Source organism: Ranitomeya imitator, chromosome 1 (assembly GCF_032444005.1).
Source record: "Ranitomeya imitator isolate aRanImi1 chromosome 1, aRanImi1.pri, whole genome shotgun sequence".
Classification (NCBI taxonomy): domain Eukaryota; kingdom Metazoa; phylum Chordata; class Amphibia; order Anura; family Dendrobatidae; genus Ranitomeya; species Ranitomeya imitator.
Genome location: NC_091282.1, coordinates 1,069,402,712 through 1,069,423,358, shown reverse-complemented (window position 1 = coordinate 1,069,423,358; position 20,647 = coordinate 1,069,402,712). Strand labels below are relative to the sequence as shown.

The 20,647-nt window shown below is 39.5% G+C and overlaps 1 protein-coding gene across 3 annotated transcripts in view; it reads left to right on the top strand.

Annotated features, from left to right (window-relative positions):
• The window catches only part of SPOCK3 (SPARC (osteonectin), cwcv and kazal like domains proteoglycan 3), a 577,897-nt gene extending 558,125 nt beyond the window's left edge, over nt 1-19,772 (top strand). For all 3 annotated transcript variants that reach the window (XM_069744196.1, XM_069744193.1, XM_069744194.1), the window contains exons 7-11: nt 10,544-10,663; nt 12,618-12,839; nt 17,039-17,101; nt 17,737-17,874; nt 18,777-19,772. In XM_069744196.1, coding sequence (XP_069600297.1) covers nt 10,544-10,663; nt 12,618-12,839; nt 17,039-17,101; nt 17,737-17,874; nt 18,777-18,943 — 710 coding nt within the window. In that variant the 3' untranslated portion in view covers nt 18,944-19,772. The remainder of the gene's footprint in view (nt 1-10,543; nt 10,664-12,617; nt 12,840-17,038; nt 17,102-17,736; nt 17,875-18,776) is intronic.
• Nucleotides 19,773-20,647: the final 875 nt, after the last annotated feature.

The following is a 20,647-nucleotide window of genomic DNA, read 5'->3' as shown; positions in this document are numbered from 1 at the left end:
AATAAAATCATGATGATATACTCACCCTCTGACGTCCCGATCTCCTGGGCGCTGCAGGCGGCGGTCCGGTCCCAAAGATGCTGTGCGACCAGGACCTTCGTGACGTCACGGTCATGTGACCGCGACGTCACCGCAGGTCCTGGTCGCATAGCAAACCTGAGACCTGACAGCCGCGTGCAGCGCTGAGACTTCAGAGGTGAGTATATCATGATTTTTTATTTTAATTCTTTTTTTTTAATACAAATATGGTTCCCGGGGCCTGAAGGAGAGTCTCCTCTCCTCCACCCTGGGTATAACCCGCACATTATCCGCATTACTTCCCGCATGGTGGGCACAGCCCCATGCGGGAAGTAAGCGGATCAATGCATTTCTATGTGTGCAGAATCGCTGCGATTCTGCACAAAGAAGTGACATGGTCCTTCTTTTTTTCCGCAGCAATTCTGCGCGTTTTTTTTCAGGTTTTTCCGCATCATGTGCACTGCGGTTTCTGTTTTCCATAGGGTAACATTGTACTGTACCCTGCATGGAAAACAGCTGCGGACCCGCAGCGGCAAAATCGCCGCGGCTCCGCAGTAAAAACCGCATAGTGTGAACATGGCCTTACAATTCTCTACATTTGTAAATGTTAGTACAACTATTAGCGTTTGTCCTTTCTCTGTGAAAATTCATGGTATATTTCTCATAAATTAGGTAATGTGACATAGTGACTCTCTGAGAAGCCCAAAGCTTTGTGTTCTTTTGTGGGGGCACCTGTTCTGTTACCAGAACTTCCTGTGTGATGAAATTGCATGTTCTGTATAAAAACTTCCATCGTATTATTTGTGTGTAGCTTTGAGAAAGAACACCTTTGAGTGTTTGAAACATGTTGCCACACATGTCCGTGTGAACAGAATCTCACCATTACTTTTTTAATATTTTGAATAAATTTGGACTTTGTCCCAGCTTTTGATAAATCTTCCTCTTTTTTTACTCATGCACATTGATTGACAGGCAGCTCAGTAGTGCATCACTGCAGAGCGAGGTGTTAGTCATAGTGCCGAACGAACTTGTGCATACAGCCATGATGGCTGTAGCCGTACTGGCATGCCTATACGACTGGAAGATGATGATTCCTGGGAGGAATAAAGTTTACTTTCAGTACTGCCTTCAGGCATTTTCTTAATGCTATGACAGGTTCCCTTTAACAGTTAAAAAAATTACTACTATAATGGAATATTTTCTGAAAGACATACAAATTTTATAAGCAGCCAAGAATGGTTAGTAAGTAGAAAAGGCATCATTATGATACTTATCTCCATGTCTTTACCCAGCACTACACTGCATTTGTCATACTTTCTTAACTGTGCTGCATAAATGAGACTTGATAAATATTGCGACTAGTTTCTTGAAAAGTTAAATCTTCTTTCAGTTTTAAGCTAAGCATAATAAATACTTTATAGCAGCAAAGAATTTTTTTTAAGTTGACTTGTTTTAGAATGAATTTGACAGGCCTTGTACTATAATTCATTTTATTTGTTCTCTATATCACAAAATTGTGGGTAAGAATTTGACAGCATGTCAAGCAAAGTTGAATAACAGAATTCGTGTGCAACATCTAGAAAGAGAAAACATTTTTTTTAAGTCGGAGGAACAAGTGGGAGCCCGAGGGGTGAAGTGCTCTTGTTTTTACAATGCACATAAAAATGGAGCAGATTCTCTGAAACAGCAAATACCGTATTGTTTTCTTACAGTAGTCATTTGTATTTGTTAAGATCTTTACAAAAAAATATGTTCAATGTCACTAGTAAATGATTCTCAGTGTGTAGTTTAATCCTTACAATAAAGGACTATGAAGTAATGTAAAAAATCTTTAAAAAAAATCCCCGTTGTACAGTTTGTATAAAAGGTAATAGAAAATAACCTCTAATTTTTCGTAAAGATTGTGTTCATTTGTCCACAAGTCAGTTTACCTAGGACAATCCCATGTTAGATTGCATTCAGAAGGCCATATATTAATCTGACCAAGATCAGAACACAGTGCACGCACTGGCTGGTGGCTCTCCCGGCCCAAGCGTGACAGCTTCATGTATCTCTATGCAACTGTCATGCTCAGGTAATGAGAGCCGCCAGCCAGTCCGAGCATTGTGTTCCCATCTCTGGCCATTTTATATGGGCATCTGACTGCGCCCTTAGGAAGATGTCTTAACAATAAGCAGATTACAAAGTGTCCACATACTAGGCTTCTCCAAGAGCTGTTTTCAATGGAGAAACCTGGCAGGAAGTGTTTAGCCTCCGAAGAATGCAACCAATTTACATTTTTGTGCTTTCATTTTTCCCATCCTTTTTAAAACAGCCATAATTATTTTTGCTTTGACATAGATGTACGAAGGCTTGTTTTTTGTGGGATGCGTTATATTTGTGAATGGCAAAATAAAATTTAAGTGCAGTGAAATAGTGAAAAAATACCTAATTCCGCTATTATTTTTTTAATTTTATTTTTACAGTGTTATGTGTGCAGTAAAAATAATCTGGAAACATGATTTTCCAGTCCAGTATGATTTTGTAGATACCAAACATATAATATCTTTAATATTTTATTGACTTGTGGATTTTGGAAAAAATAAAAAGAACATTTTCCAAGACCTGTAACTTTTTATATTACCATCAATATGTCTGTCTGGGTGGCTTGTTTGTTTAAGTAAAGCTGCTGTTTTTTATATTTATAATTTTGGAGTACATACTATTTTTCGAATGCTTCTTGTTGCATTATAATGGTTAATCCATAATTCTAGTGGTTTTAATTTGTTTCCTCTTAACAGTGTTTACTGATTGGCTTAATTTTAGATTTTACTTGATTGGTGTGTTCTGGACACAGGGATACCAAATATGTATATTTTATTTTTACATTCCATTTTGAATTTTTATACATATTCTTTTATATTTTTAATTTATTTTTACTATTTACTTTATTTTGCACCCTTAGGGGCCTTCAACATGCAATCATTTGCTTGTACTATATATAGCAATAATTTAGTATCACATGACAAGTACAGGGGCCTTCAAACAGCCCCCGGCCATCATACTAACCCCATGATCCCATCACAGTAAGGGGGGTGATGGGCAGATTACAGCGCATAAATGATACTATAGGCCCGCTGACACAAGCACATACATCGGACAAGTGTTATCTCATATTTTATCGAATAACACTCAGGGCAATGTTATTCCATGGGGCAGTGTTAATCAGCATTTTTTTCTTATATCGATTCACACTCTGCCATTCAAGTCTATGGGTGTGTGGAAAACATCGGACTGCACTCGGATAACATCTGATTTCCAGGAACTCACAGAATGGAGAGGATTGAGAAATTTTGTTCTCCACCTTCTTCTCACCTGTGCTACTAGTCTCTCATCCGAGAGAATTGGATTACACTAAGCTGACACTCTGATCAAACTTGGATCAGAGTTTGACAGCCGTGTCATTAACATAATCAGTTAGATTCTCTTGCATGAGATAATCTATGGTTGTGTGGCCGTAGTCTTAGTGATTAACAGCTGCATTTAATAGAATAGCAGCAGTGGGCACGCCAAAGACGTCATGAGAAAATAATCGTAGCTCTGCATGGTCCCATAGTATAACAATGGGACAAATGCTATCCTATAAGACATCAGATAGCCGTGTTGTACACTCTTGTGAGTGAGCCCATAGGTAGATGACTGCTATATAATGTAGCAAGTATCTGCCCTGGGTGGATTCTGCTTCTGAGCCCACTTTAAAGTCTCTAAGATGCTCCATGATGCATATATCCATCACAAATGGATTAATTTCCATGTATTACTATCAAAATCAAATTAATAATTAAACAGTGCCCATTTACATCAATGTGTTGTATCATCAAGTGCTGAAGCTGCTCTCTGTAACTGCTTTCTACTGTGACCAAGAATCCTGTAAAGAGGACCCCCTAAATTGAAATAACTTAAGAGAGTAAATCAAAATCAGTTTGCCATCCTGGACAACCCTTAAGCAACTTATGATGTACTGTGTATGTCATATGCTGTCTCCCTGAATTTTATGTGGAATCCCAAGCCAAGCACTCATCTTTGCCGGCAGATGATTACAGTAATCATCAGCCGTCATTTGCTTGCAATAACAGCAGGTGCAACGGAGCCCCGCCCTTGGTTGTTAAACTGTCAAATGTTGTCAATATGTGACAGTGGCATTTACAGCACGCCAGCAGGGAATACATGGCTTCCTACATCCATTGGCAGACATAATCGCAGGGCGTTGATGGGATGCCATGAAGGCTTGTTATGACAGTACTCCTGTGAAAGCCAGCCAAAGGATGAAGTTCATAGGAGACAGCTATTTGCGTTATACGTAGCAATACTATGGTGTATTGGTATGTATAGCAGAAGCAATCAGATAATCGCAGGATCAGGTCCCTAAAGAAAACTAACAAATACAATCAAAAGCAAAAAAAAAATGTTTTGAACAAAAATAAAGAAAAATAGAAGAGTTCAGTTCATCCCATTTCCCCCCATTAACCCCTTTCTGACATTAGACGTACTATTCCGTCCATTCCCAAGGATGGAATAGTACGTCCAGAGCGATCAGCCGCGCTCACGGGGGGAGCGCGGCCGATCGCGGCCGGGTGTCAGCTGCCTATCACAGCTGACATCTGGCACTATGTGCCAGGAGCGGTCACGGACCGCCCCCAGCACATTAACCCCCGGCACACTGCGATCAAACATGATCGCGGTGTTCTGGCGGTAAAGTGAAGCATCGCGCAGGGAGGGGGCTCCCTGCGGGCTTCCCTGAGACCCCCGCAGCAATGCGATGTGATCGCCTTGCTGCGAGGGTCTCTTACCTCCTCTTCCTCCTTGCAGGCCCGGATCCAAGATGGCCACGGCATCTGGGTCCTGCAGGGAGGTGGCTTCACTGCGCCTGCTCAGAGCAGGCGCCGGGAAGCATAAGAAAAGTGCATGTCAGATCGCTGATCAGCGATCTTACACTATAACATGATGCCCCCCCTGGGGCAATGTTATAGTGTAAAAAAAAATATTCCAATGTGTAAAAAAAATTCCCCCCCAAAAAAAGAAAAAAAAAATATTGTTCCTATAAATACATTTCTTTATCTAAATTTAAAAAAAACAATAAAAGTACACATATTTAGTATTGCCGTGTCCATAATGACCCCAACTATAAAACTATATCACTAGCTAACCCCTTCAGTGAACACCGTAAAATAAAATAAAAAAAGAGGCAAAAAACGCTTTATTCTCATACCACCAAACAAAAAGTGGAATAACACGCGATCAAAAAGACGGATATAAATAACCATGGCACCGCTGAAAACGACATCTTGCCCCGCAAAAAAACAAGCCACCATACAGCATCATGAGCGAAAAACTAAAAAAGTTATAGTCCTCAGAATAAAGCGATGCAAAAATATTTTTTTTTCCTATAAAATAGTTTTTATCGTGTAAAAGTGCCAAAACATAAAAAAAATGATATAAATGAGGTATCGCTTTAATCGTACTGAGGAGAAGAATAAAACTGCTTTATCAATTTTACCAAACGCGGAACGGTATAAACGCCTCCCCCAAAAGAAATTCATGAATAGCTGGTTTTTGGTCATTCTGCCTCACAAAAATCGGAATAAAAAGCAATCAAAAAACGTCACGTGCCCGAATATGTTACCAATAAAAACGTCAACTCGTCCCGCAAAAAACAAGACCTCACATGACTCTGTGGACTCAAATATAGAAAAATTATAGCTCTCAAAAAAATGTGGTAACGTAAAAAATATTTTTTGCAATAAAAAGCGTCTTTCAGTGTGTGACGGCTGCCAATCATAAAAATCCGCTAAAAGACCCGCTATAAATAGTAAATCAAACCCCCTTTCATCACCACCTTAGTTAGGGAAAAATTAAAAAATTTAAAAATGTATTTATTTCCATTTTCCAATTAGGGTTAGGGATAGGGCTAGGGTTAGGGCTAGGGTTAGGGTTGGGGTTAGGGTTAAGCCTACAGTTAGGGTTGGGGCTAAAGTTAGGGTTTGGGTTGCGGCTAAAGTTAGGGTTAGGGTATGGATTACATTTACGTTTGGGAATAGGGTTAGGATTAGGGTTAGGGGTGTGTCTGGGTTAGAGGTGTGGTTAGGGTTACCATTGGGATTAGGGTTAGGGAAGTGTTTGGATTAGGGTTTCAGTTATAATTGGGGGTTTCCACTGTTTAGGCACATCAGGGGCTCTCCAAACGCGACATGGCGTCCGATCTCAATTCCAGCCAATTCTGCGTTGAAAAAGTAAAACAGTGCTCCTTCCCTTCTGAGCTCTCCCATGTGCCCAAACAGGGGTTTACCCCAACATATGGGGTATCAGCGTACTCAGGACAAATTGGACAACAACTTTTGGGGTCCAATTTCTCCTGTTACCCTTGGGAAAATACAAAACTGGGAGCTAAAAAATAATTTTTGTGGGCAAAAAAAGGATTTTTTATTTTCACGGCTCTGCGTTATAAACTGTAGTGAAACACTTGGGGGCTCAAAGTTCTCACAACACATCTAGATAAGTTCCTTGGGGGGTCTAGTTTCCAATATGGGGTCACTTGTGAGGGGTTTCTACTGTTTAGGTACATTAGGGGCTCTGCAAACGCAATGTGATGCCTGCAGACCATTCCATCTAAGTCTGCATTCCAAATGGCGCTCCTTCCCTTCCGAGCCCTCCCATGTGCCCAAACAGTGGTTCCCCCCATATATCGGGTATCAGCATACTCAGGGCAAATTAGACAACAACTTTTGGGGACCAATTTCTCCTGTTACCCTTGGGAAAATACAAAACTGCGGGCTAAAAAATAATTTTGGGGGAAATTTTTTTGTTAATTTTCACGGCTCTGCGTTATAAACTGTAGTGAAACATTTGGGGGTTCAAAGTTCTCACAACACATCTAGATAAAGTTCCTTGAAGGGTCTTGTTTCCAATATGGGGTCACTTGTGGGGGGATTCTACTGTTTAGGTACATTAGGGACTCTGCAAACGCAATGTGACGCCTGCAGACCAATCCATCTAAGTCTGCATTCCAAATGATGCTCCTTCCCTTCCGAGCTCTGCAATGTGCTCAAATGGTGGTTCCCCCCACATATCGGGTATCAGCGTCCTCAGGACAAATTGGACAACAATATTTAGGGTCTAATTTCTCCTGTTACCCTTGGAAAAATACAAAACTGGGGGCTAAAAAATAAGTTTTGTGAAATAAAAATATTTTTTATTTGCATGGCTCTGCGTTATAAACTGTAGTGAAACACTTGGGGGTTCAAAGCTCTCACAACACATCTAGATGAGTTCCTTAGGGGGTCTACTTTCCAAAATGGTGTCACTTGTGGGGGTTTCTACTGTTTAGGTACATTAGGGGCTCTGCAAACGCAATGTGATGCCTGCAGACCATTGTATCTAAGTCTGCATTCCAAATGGTGCTCCTTCCTTTCCAAGCCCTCCCATGCGCCCAAACGGTGGTTTCCCCCACATATGGGGTATCAGCGTACTCAGGACAAATTGGACAACAACTTTTGGGGTCCAATTTCTCCTGTTACCCTCGGGAAAATACAAAACTGGGGGCTAAAATATAATTTTTGTGGGAAAAAAATTTTGTTTTATTTTTACGGCTCTGCATTATAAACTTCTGTGAAGCCCTTGGTGGGTCAAAGTGCTCACCACACATCTAGATAAGTTTCTTAGGCGGTCTACTTTCCAAAATGGTGTCACTTGTGGGGGGTTTCAATGTTTAGGCACATCAGTGGCTCTCCAAACGCAACATGGCGTCCCATCTGAATTCCAGTCAATTTTGCATTGAAAAGTCAAACGGCGTTCCTTCCCTACTGAGCTCTCCCATGCGCCCAAACAGTGGTTTACCCCCACATATGGGGTATCAGCGTACTCAGGACAAATTGTACAACAACTTTTGGGGTCCAATTTCTTCTCTAACCCTTGGGAAAATTAAAAATTGGGGGCAAAAAATATTTTTTGTGAAAAAATATGATTTTTTATTTTTATGGTTCTGCATTATAAACTTCTGTGAAGCACTTGGTGGGTCAAAGTGCTCACCACACCTCTAGATAAGTTCCTTAGGGGGTCTACTTTCCAAAATGGTGTCACTTGTGGGGGGTTTCAATGTTTAGGCACATCAGTGGCTCTCCAAACGCAACATGGCGTCCCATCTCAATTCCAGTCAATTTTGCATTGAAAAGTCAAATGGCGCTCCTTCGCTTCCGAGCTCTGTCATGCACCCAAACAGTGGTTTACCCCCACATATGGGGTATCGGCGTACTCAGACAAATTGTACAACTTTTCTTCTGTTGCCCTTGGTAAAATAAAACAAATTGGAGCTGAATAAATTTTTTGTGAAGAAAATTTAAATGTTCATTTTTATTTAAACATTCCAAAAATTCCTGTGAAACACCTGAAGGGTTGATAAACTTCTTGAATGTAGTTTTGTGCACCTTGAGTGGTGCAGTTTTTAGAATGTTGTCACACTTGGGTATTTTCTATCATATAGACCCCTAAAAATGACTTCAAATGAGATGTGGTCCCTAAAAAATAATGGTGTTGTAAAAATGAGAAATTGCTGGTCAACTTTTAACCCTTATAACTCCCTAACAAAAAAAATTTTGGTTCCAAAATTGTGCTGATGTAAAGTAGACATGTGGGAAATGTTACTTATTAAGTATTTTGTGTGACATATCTCTGTGATTTAATTGCATAAAAATTAAATTTGGAAAATTGCGGAATTTTCAAAATTTTCACCAAATCAGTTTTTTCTTAAATAAACGCAGGTAATATCAAAGAAATTTTACCACTATCATGAAGTACAATATGTCACGAGAAAACAATGTCAGAATCACTGGGATCCGTTGAAGCGTTCCAGAGTTATAACCTCATAAATAGACAGTGGTCAGAATTGAAAAAATTGGTCCGGTCATTAACGTGCAAACCACCCTTGGGGGTAAAGGGGTTAAACATTAATATATTTTTTTAATGCACATGTAATATTGCTGCATTCAAGTCCATTCTATGAAATATAACGTAATCCAATTGGTAAACAGTGTCACTAGAAAAAAAAATCAAAGCGTCAGAATTGCGGTTTTTCGGCTGCCTCAACATCACAAAAAAAGTAAAAAGAAGCGATCAAAACATTGTATCTACACCAGAATAATGTCAATAAAAACATTGTCTCTGTAAAAAAAACAAGCCCTCACACAGATCCATAGCCAAAAAATGGCTATGGCTCTTGGAAAACGACACTGCAAGCAATTTTTTTTTTTTACATTTCTGATTTTTTTTTCAGCACTTACTGTAAGTAAAAGATAAACTATGCATGCATGATATCATTATAATCATATTGGCCTGGATAATTGTATTGTGACATCACAAGATGTCATAGAATGAATGCTCTATAAACAACATTTGTTCTTTTTTGCTGTTTTAGCAAAATTTCCTGCTGTCCAGTACACAATATGATAAAATGGTGTCATTCAAAAGCATAGCTCGTCCCACAAAAAACAAGCCCTTACAGAGCTATGTCGGCTAAAAAATAAAAACGTTATGGCTATTGGAAGAAAGAGAGGAAAAAACTAAAGTGAAAAAGCAATAAAAGCATCCTTAGGCCAGGGTCACACTAACATATGGCAGCCGATGCGAGAGACCCTCAGCTCCTGCTCAGCTGAGTGTCATGTGTCTGTGCTCCGAGCCTCTCACACAGAGAGAATCGGAGCACAGCTGCGGAGGAGACGGAGAAAGTAATTTCTCCATCTCCTCCACTGCCGGCGTCGGCGTATATCGCACAGCACTTGGGTGATAGCCGAGTGATGTGCGCTGTGTCACTTGCACCCATAGACTTATATGGGTGCAAGAGAGCTGAGACTTGGCCGAGTGTCGGTGACAATCGCAGCATGCTGCGATTTCACTCGCACGTAAAATACAGCTGAGAAAAAAAATGGTGATGGGAGATTAACAGCGGTCCGAGTGCTATGCGATGTTTTATCGCATAGCACTCGTCCGTATTCCTCACTAGTGTGACACCGGCCTTAAGCAAATTATGTGTCTTTTGAGAAGGTGAGAGGGACCTACTTTGTCAGACACATCTTAACAGATTTTATTGACACAAATTGACATGATAGTCCTGTAATTTTAGTATGTAAAGTTCATGTAGCTTTATATTTGACACTAATTTTAAAATACTTTTTATATTTTACGTCATCTCATATTTTACGTCATATAGATATATCAAGGTGAAACATCCATAACATGCTACACTATGCTCATATTATAGAATGTATACTGCTGCCAGTCATTGACTTTGTTAGTGTCCAAATATTACTTATGAAAGTTCAGTGCGCCAAACCTCAAACATGCATTTAAAGAATATTAGATTTGTAATGTACTTTCAGCAAAGCAAATACGTAAGGCAAAAAAAGTAAATAGAAATATAGTCGATGCCGATGTGGAAATGTTATCTCTGTGTCGCCTAAAATTAAACTTCAGTGTTTTCTTGTGTTGTTATTTTCAGTGTGCACTGATCAAGAGTTCCGAGAAATTGCTAACCGACTAAGAGACTGGTTTAAAGCACTACATGAAAGTGGATTCCAGAAAAAGAAAACCAAATCTACTTCGAGACCAGAAAGAAGCAGTAAGAAATTATTTTTATTCCGTTATGACTACCACGAGATCATTGAATCTTTCGAAGTTTAAATTCACTGGGTTTGATTTATTTTTCTCAAAAATTTATTTGCAGCAAATAAAATAATCGAAATGTGCAGCATATCCTAGCCTTAAATTGCCTAGAAAAGATGTGTAATTTACTGAGGTCTCTTGGGGCGGCATTCAACCTTTTTAGAGATCTTTAACACAAATACAGCACTAGAAATGTCAAAGTGACCTGACTATATAAATGGATGGTAACTGCTGGTAACCAACAGTTAACGGTCCAAAAATTGCCTCTTTATGGGGGCAGATGACTGTGTTGCCTGTTTTCATATATAATTAGTGCAGAGGGAAGAATACATAGCTTTTTCACAAGGGAATGTGCAAAAATGTGCCCTGTTGGAGGAGTATTAAGAGTATCAAGAGGTTTGTCCTTTGCTAAACGAAGAAATAATAGCTTTTTCACAGACTGTCCAAAAATTATCTCAACAGACAGCAATAAGTTACCTGCTCAGATACAGAAGTAGCTATGTTCATTTCCTAACAAACCATATAGAAATTGCCTCTATTTTGCAATCTACTAGAGGTTTGATGTTTGCAAAATGAATAAATAGCGTCCTATTCTTTGTTCATGCAAAAATTATCCATTTATTTAGGTAGCAGAAAGAAGTCAAGAAGCAATGGCTTCTCAACTAGGAGTGAAAAAATTAGCTTTTTTATGGGGGGGGGAAAAACTCACCCATTTTTGCTTTTATAGCCAGTGTCTAAAAGCATGGCTATACAATAATCATCCCTTTGCTAGATGGTAATGCCTGTCATTTCACAAGCATTTCAGCATACATCTTTCCATGCTCACTAGCAGGACTGAGTTCCTCCTTGGTTCACTTTTCACACTCATCATTGTCATTTTCACTCAGTTAGCCTATGTACAGTCATGGCTGAAAGTGTTGGCACCCTAGAAATTGTTCCAGAAAATGTAGTATTTCTCCCAGAAAATGATGGCACAAAACATACAAAAAAATCTGTTTCTAAAAAAAGTCTAAGGCCTTATTGAGATGTCCATTTTTCACGTTTGGTATGTGTTCTATCCCTTTTTTAACAGATAGAGCACATTCCCATTGTAGTTTATGGGATTACTTACACGTCTATGGTTTTTTTTTAAACCAAGGGTCCTCAAAATGAAAAATGGCAATATGTTCATTTTTTATCTAAGTTGTGGATGAACCTCATTTAAGCAAGTCTTTGTGTCCATGAAAAACTGCTGTCATTGACTGCTAGAAGAAGCTTAAGAAACCTCCATCGTTTTTTATTGCATACGATAAAAATGTTAAAAATACTGATGGTAAAAACAGACATGAGAAATCAAACATTGATGAAAATCTATTTTATTTTTTTTAGTTTATGAGAAAAACTGACAACAGAATTAGGCTTAAAGGTATAAAAAAAGCAGCTCTTTATGTCACTAAATAAAAAATGTGTTTATTTGTCGTGCAAACCAAAAAAAAAAGGGTAGAGCTATTAAATCACGATGTGTGCAAAATCACTTAAAGCTGTGTCATTTGAGATTAAAACCATTTAATTGCTGGGTTTTAGTACTGAAATGTTTAATCCTTTAAGGACGTTAAACAGATGTCTGCAGTGCGAGGTGCGTCGGCCCCATAACCAGAATGTTTGAAAACACAGTTTAGATTTTATATAATTTTATTGCAGCACAATACAGACATGTTTTTTTATTAAACACCTTACAGAAATAACATTTATATTACGTTTACACACTTTCATTTCTGTACTAAAATGAATATAAAAGATATACAGTAATTCTGCACGGGACATTTGGCGCATAAATATGGTAATGTGTGTGGTTATGTTTTATTACTTTTGAGAAAATGATGTTACTGACCCATTGAGTACTAAATAACTTTTGCTTATCTGCCTCCTAGGGTTTGATACTAGCATTCTGCCAATTTGCCGGGATTCTCTTGGGTGGATGTTTAATAGACTCGATCGGAATTATGACCTGCTGCTGGATCAGTCTGAGCTCGGGAGCATTTATATTGACAAGAATGAGCAGTGTACAAAGGCTTTCTTCAATACATGTGACACATACAAGGACAGTTTAATATCAAACAACGAGTGGTGCTACTGCTTCCAGCGACAGCAAGGTAAGCTCAAAGATATTTGTAGACATGGGGAGTGTTTTTCAAAAGCTCAACGTAGTATTGCATAGAGAACAATTCTGAGATTAACACATTGTATCGCAGACCATTGTAAATAACAAATCTTCAACATTCTACAAAATCTTCTTAGAGTGATTTTCATATGCTAACATCAAGTATGTGGTTTTAATTCTTTAATATAATTAAATAATCTATATCATAGAAATAATATTTCATATGGTAATGGTTTAAAGGGAATCGTTCAGCAGGTTTAAGCGATGTTATCTGAAAGCAACGTAACATAGGATGAGCGAATATACTCGTTACTCGAGATTTCTCGAGCATGCTCCGGGTCCTCCGAGAATTTTTTAGCGCTCAGAAATATAGTTCTTCTTGCCGCAGCTGAATGATTTACATCTGTTAGCCAGCATAAGTACATGTGGGGATTCCCTAGCAACCAGGCAACCCCCACATGTACTTATGCTGGCTAACAGATGTAAATCATTCAGCTGCAGAGATGAAAACTAAATCTCCGAGCACTAAAAAATCCTTGGAGGACCCCCGAGTGTGCTCGGGAAATCTCGAGTAACGAGTATATTCGCTCATTACTAGATCTAAGTAGGGTTGAGTGACTTTTACTTTTTTAGGGTCGAGTCGGGTTTCGCGAAACCCGACTATCTCAAAAGTCGAGTCGAGTGAAATCGGCCGATTATGGCGAAAAGTCGGGGATCGACCGAAACACGAAACCCAATGCAAATTCAATGGGAAATCTATCTTTTTTTCTCTCTCTCCCTCTCCCTCTCCCTCTCTCTCTCTCTGTCTCTCTCTCTCTCTCTCCTTTGTCCCTGAACAGAAAAGCTGGTGTTACACATAGCAAATCGCTACAGCGCACAAGCAACAAGATGGCGATAGGCGTCCACGCCCCTAAGACCTATGTCATCACTCTGCCCACGCTCCTTCATTGGCTGAAAAAATGGCGCCAAACGCGTCATACGAAACGCGACTTTCGCCGACCGCATGGCCGATCCCACACTAGGATCGGGTCGGGTTTCACAAAACCCGACTTTGCGAAAAGTCGGCGACTTTTGAATTTGTCCGATCCGTTTCACTCAAGCCTAGATCTAAGTCTTCTGCTATGGGTATAACCACATCCACCCACACCCCTGACTGGCAGCTTCATTGCTCTACCCTGTGCATTGTGAGCATGCTGCCAATCCGTGGTGGGGCATGGTTGCAGAGATTAGTAGTCCAGCGGTGTTAATCTCCTGCTGATAAAACACTTTGTATTTAAACTACAGCACACAGCCTAATAGGTGACACATACCTGGAATCAGAGTATTGTGCCCTATATTGTTGCATTACAAAGACTAAAATAGGTGATTTAGTCACCTGGGATATTTTATTATACTCCAAAATGGAAATAATAACAATGGAGCATATTTATCAATACTGCCTAACATTTAGATAATGAACTTAGACTAGACAGTATGAAAATTCTCTAAATGTATTAACCCCTTTCCGACATCAGGCATAAGGGTTTGCCGATGTCGGACTCCCCCCGTTTTTCAGTGCAAATTGTGTTAGGATTGTGTCATATTTAGCTTAGAAAATCTCCCCACACTGAGCTGAAACACTTAAAGCACCACTTCAGTATTTTGTTTTTATTGCAGTGCTGGAGTGGTGCTACTAATCTAAAGGCCCCTTCACATTTAGCGACGCTGCAGCGATACCGACAACGATCCGGATCGCTGCAGCGTCGCTGTTTGGTCGCTGGAGAGCTGTCACACAGACAGCTCTCTAGCGACCAACGATGCCGGTAACCAGGGTAAACATCGGGTAACTAAGCCCAGGGCCGCGCTTAGTAACCCGATGTTTACCCTGGTTACCATGCTAAAAGTAAAAAAAGTAAAAAAAAACAAACAGTACATACTTACCTACAGCCGTCTGTCCTCCAGCGCTGCGCTCTGCTTCTCTGCTCTCCTCCTGTACTGTCTGGGAGCCGGAAAGCAGAGCGGTGACGTCACCGCTCTGCTTTCCGGCTCACAGCCAGTACAGGAGGAGTGCAGAGCGCAGCGCTGGAGGACAGACAGCTGTAGGTAAGTATGTACTGTTTGTTTTTTTTTACTTTTAGCATGGTAACCAGGGTAAACATCGGGTTACTAAGCGCGGCCCTGCGCTTAGTTACCCGATGTTTACCCTGGTTACCAGTGAAGACATCGCTGGATCGGTGTCACACACGCCGATCCAGCGATGTCTCCAGGGAGTCCAGCGACGAAATAAAGTTCTGGACTTTCCCCAGCGACCAACGATCTCCCAGCAGGGGCCTGATCGTTGGTCGCTGTCACACATAACGATTTCATTAACGATATCGTTGCTACGTCACAAATAGCAACAATATCGTTAACAATATCGTTATGTGTGAAGGTACCTTTAGTTCTCTGACCCTAGGCTCACATTTATCAGTTGCCGTTTTCACCTTTTATCTATGCCGCTCATATCAGTCTCCAGCAGGTTGTGACCTGCCGGATCACCCCAGTGTTTGCTGAAGAGATCTACAGTGGGTATGGAAAGTATTCAGACCCCTTTACATTTTTCACTCTTTGTTTCATTGCAGCCATTTGGTCTGACATGCACCGTGAGCTGTGAGGTCTTATATAGACCGGTGTGTGCCTTTCCAAATCAAGTCCTATCAGTTTAATTAAACACAGCTGGACTCCGATGAACGAGTAGAACCATCTCAAGGAGGATCACAAGGAAATGGACAGCATGTGGCTTAAATATGAGAGTCTGAGCATAGGGTCTGAATACTTATGACCATGTGATATTTCAGGTTTTCTTTTTTAATAAATTAGCAAAAATTACTACATTTCTGTTTTTTTTCAATCAAGATGGGGTGCAGAGTGTACATTAATGAAATGAACTTTTCTGAATTTACCAAATGGCTGCAATGAAACAAAGAGTGAAAAATGTAAAGGGGTCTGAATACTTTCTGTACCCACTGTAAAAGTCACAACTCAATATAAGTCTATGAAAACCAGAATGAGACCAGAACAAGGGTCTCACAGACTTAAGGTACCGTCACACTTAGCGACGCTGCAGCGATACCGACAACGATCCGGATCGCTGCAGCGTCGCTGTTTGGTCGCTGGAGAGCTGTCACACAGACCGCTCTCCAGCGACCAACGATGCCGGTAACCAGGGTAAACATCGGGTAACTAAGCGCAGGGACGCGCTTAGTAACCCGATGTTTGCCCTGGTTACCATCCTAAAAGTAAAAAAAAACAAACACTACATACTTACCTACCGCTGTCTGTCCTCCAGCGCTGTGCTCTGCACTCCTCCTGTACTGGCTGTGAGCACAGCGGACGGAAAGCAGAGCGGTGACGTCACCGCTCTGCTTTCCGGCTGACCGACGCTCACAGCCAGTGCAGGAGGAGTGCAGAGCACAGCGCTGGAGGACAGACAGCGGTAGGTAAGTATGTAGTGTTTGGTTTTTTTTACTTTTAGGATGGTAACCAGGGTAAACATCGGGTTACTAAGCGCGGCCCTGCGCTTAGTTACCCGATGTTTACCCTGGTTACCAGTGAAGACATCGCTGAATCGGTGTCACACACACCGATTCAGCGATGTCTACGGGGAGTCCAGCGACCAAATAAAGTTCTGGACTTTCTTCCCCGACCAGCGACATCACAGCAGGGGCCTGATCGCTGCTGCCTGTCACACTGGACGATATCGCTAGCGAGGACGTCACGGATCGCTAGCGATATCGTCTAGTGTGACGGTACCTTTACACTGAGAGCTTGTGACTGTTACAACCTCTGACTTCCGGTATGTCAGATCATTTGCAGTTTCCCATGTTACAGAATTGCAATTTACCAGTAATAACCGGATGTCATAATGCAGCTCCATTAGAGCATTCAATTTTTTTGCACCCATAGATTTGAATGGCTGCGTCTCATCTGATTTGTGGAAGAAACTAGCGCATGCTGAGATTTTTTTTTTACACACATATCGGTCAGTGAAAACAATCTTTCATCTGCCCCATTAAATAACATTGGTCCGAGAGCTATCTGTTTGTTTTCACGGATATGCCACTCTGGCCGAAAATACATTCATGTAAATGAGTCATTAGAATGAGAGATATGAATCACAAAAGCCTGGTATGATGTAAATATGCATATTCATAAATACTTGACTATTCACAGATCCCCCATGTCAGACTGAATTTAACAACATTCAGAAGCAGCAAGGATTAAAGAAGCTTCTTGGTGAGTTACTAGTTAGTTGGCAAATGTTTTTATTATTATTTCTTTCTATTTAAAAACAAGTTATTCTACACTTTTCTGTTACTTCCTTTTATTTTTTTTAGGGTGGGATTTATCAATTTTGACATATTGTGGGGAGGAAACTCATGCAAACGCAAAGAGAACATACAATCTGGATGCAGATGTTGTCCTTGGTGGAATTTGAACCTAGGACCCCATTACCGCAGAGCAACAGTGGTAATCACTGAGCCACCATGCTAGGTTGGCCATTTTCTCTTGTCAATGCAATTTTCTTCACAAACTAATCAGCACTTTTGTCCATATGGCTGCTGGTGGAAGAGCATGTGAGTTGACCAGTCTATAAGTGTTCTCCAATAGTAAAACACATCACATGGGAAAGCTGCTTTTCTACTGGAGGCGGCAGGCGTACACGTCTGGTAATGCTCCTTCACCAGCAGCCATTTTATGCACAGAAGGGCTGGTCGGTTTGTGAGGAAAGTGGCACTAAAAAGAAAAAGTGGCCAAACCCTTCAAAGATTTGACAGTTATGTCCTTCTATAAAGTCTACTTTTCTGTCATGTGAAGCCTGGTGTAGTGATAATTATTATCACAATAACTATTATTTTTACTTCTAAAAGGTTACTATATCCCAGCCTGTGATGAAGATGGCTACTACAAATCAGCTCAATGTCATGGGAGCGTTGGTCAGTGTTGGTGTGTTGATAGATATGGAAATGAAGTTACAGGATCCAGGAAAGCAGGATCCGCAGAGTGTGGTATTTACTTTTAATATCTATATTCTAAGCCTAAGCCAAACTTTATTTAAAGATAACTTACTGTTCATACAGCCTCAGAAGATGACAGAACTCCACTGATCTATGGATCTTATGGCATTTAAATCCTCCCGTGAAAGTTTTTATCCTTTTGATATATCGCAATCATCATATTATATAACACTGTGTTCTTACAATTGCTCATTTTGCCTTTCTACCCAGCTAATTCTTCCCTTTCCACTAGATCAGTGACATCAAATGATTAAAAACTGACTAGCTGAAATCTTCTAAGCTCTATGTAGTAACAAGAGGTCAATTTTCTGAGCACAAATCATGAGTTATTGCAAAAGTCTATGGCGGGGGAAGGAAGAGAAGCTGGGTCAGAAGTTGAAGAGGAGGAATGTTAAATCGGGGAAAAGTTAATTCCTCTTTCTACATACAGCAGCAAAAAAAGAGAAGAAAAGAATTAGCTGGGTAGAAAGGCAAAATGAGCAAAATTGCACACAGTGCTATGTAATATGATGACTGCAATATATTAAGCGGATAAAAACTTTGATGGAAGTGCTTCTACTATGGACCTTATTCCTGTATGATGCACTATACAAAATGGTAGACTTCATTATTGAATGGCATATAATACAGGTAATACAGTATCATACATCAACTAATGGAGCAGTAGGAAGAGTATGCCACTATACAAGCTCTTTACACATAACTCTGTTATGTGTGAAAGCCCTTTGAGACTGAAAATAAGTTGATTATTTACATAAGTAATGTCAGAAGGTCCAAAGATTTTTTTTCCAGGGTTTTTTTGTAGATATAATAAGATAAATATTTAAAGAATATATGTTTCTCGTCAATAATGCACAATATAAAACATTAATTTGTAATGTTTTTAATGACAGGTGCTGATTCAGAAACATCAGGAGATTTTGGAAGCGGGGACTTTCATGACTGGTCAGATGATGAGGATGACGAAGAAATGATGAATGATGAAGATGAAATTGATGACGATGATGAGGATGAAGGGGGAGATGATGAGGATGAAGAAGATGAGGATGGATATATTTGACACAACATAAAACAAAATTCATTATATTTTTCATGTCTACAAGAAAAGACATCACTTAGGAAAAACCTTTTGCTCATGCCACCGCCAAGATAAAAGGATTTGAAAATTAAAAACAGAAACAAACAGCAGACAACGTGTATATTTTGTATGATCATACCAAGTAAGGCTGGAGTCATAGACTTTTGTTTCATTTATGTGCGTTTGAGCTTTTTGTATGCATTTAACAAGAAGACAACACATTGGAGGTACAAACTGACGATAGACAACTGATACCCACACAACAATTTTGAAAAATATAGTTTTAGCGTAAAGGTCACTGGTCATGACTTGGACTTATATGGGTCTTCTTTATGGAAATTAAGATAAACCACCTAAACGTAAGAACTAGGTATAGGAGTAAACCAGTCAATCCAAAATGTCAGCATATGTTTCCAGCTTTTCCCAGATGATGCAGAAGTCCAGAAATGTGTTAGTTTATTCAGCTTCTAGAGTTGTTATTATTTTATCGTTTCTTCTTTTATGTTAGAATCATAATATGGATTTTGTTAGTCGTTCAGCATGATAATACATATGCTACACTGTAGGTAATGCATAATCTAAGAGTGTTAACCGAGCCACATAATCAGCATTGCTCTGCCTGGATGCAACATGTGACGGACTATGATTTGTGATGGTTGGGATTAGAACAGAAAGGTTTATTATTCAAATGTAAATAATAAAATATATTCATCCTGTCTTCTGCCATAAAAATGACTACATATGTATTTTTTCTACTGTGGTTAAAAAATACATATATGAATTGAAATAAACAATTTTTGTACAAACCAAATGTTTGAAACATAAGTTAATCTACTGCATATATTCTTGAAGTACAGTACATTTTCGTTCAACATTAAAGATTACACAAAAATTTTAAAAAAGTTTGTCTTAGAAGTTAGGTCAGGCTACAGCAATCTGTGGCTTTGATTTTCTTCAAAATATACTAATTCTAGTAAACCCTTTAGTATAATGCCCATCAACAACCCTACAACTGACTTTGTTAAAGCAGCCAACTATGTACTCACCATTATAGTGTATTTTTTTATACAATCGCCGGATGCATGTGGGAGCTGTAGATATACATATATATATATATATATATATATATATATATATATATATACTAACACAGTTGCTAAAGGCAGTTGAGAGGGTGTGTATACAATGCTCAGGAACAGTGTGCCTTGCAACTCATTCCAAAAATATTACAAAATATATATTTTTCAGGAGGCACATTCACATTCAGAAGGTTTTTGATTAGGGATTTAGGTTGCCTGATACTGTAACGAGTACTGTAATAAATACTGAGTAATTCTCTACAGTAAATTCATCATTTCTTCCTATGTTACTATGTAAATGTATCTTTTGATTTATTTTCTGTACATCCTACAAAATTTAAGGCAGCAAATTTTATTTCTTGATACTGATGTTATTTTAATTTGAAAATGCAAATGTATTTGTATTTAGGATTGCCAAAAATCTTTCGAATAAAACATTTTCTTTATATCTTTATTCTCAAACAAGTTAAGCCTCATGCACACAGTGAAGGAACATTCGCACTGCAATATAATTGTGGATGCTCGTTTCACTTTTATCTTAACATGTGAACAGGCTGATGATAATGACCACCCAATGAAGGAGCAAAACGTTCTTTCATCGGATGAA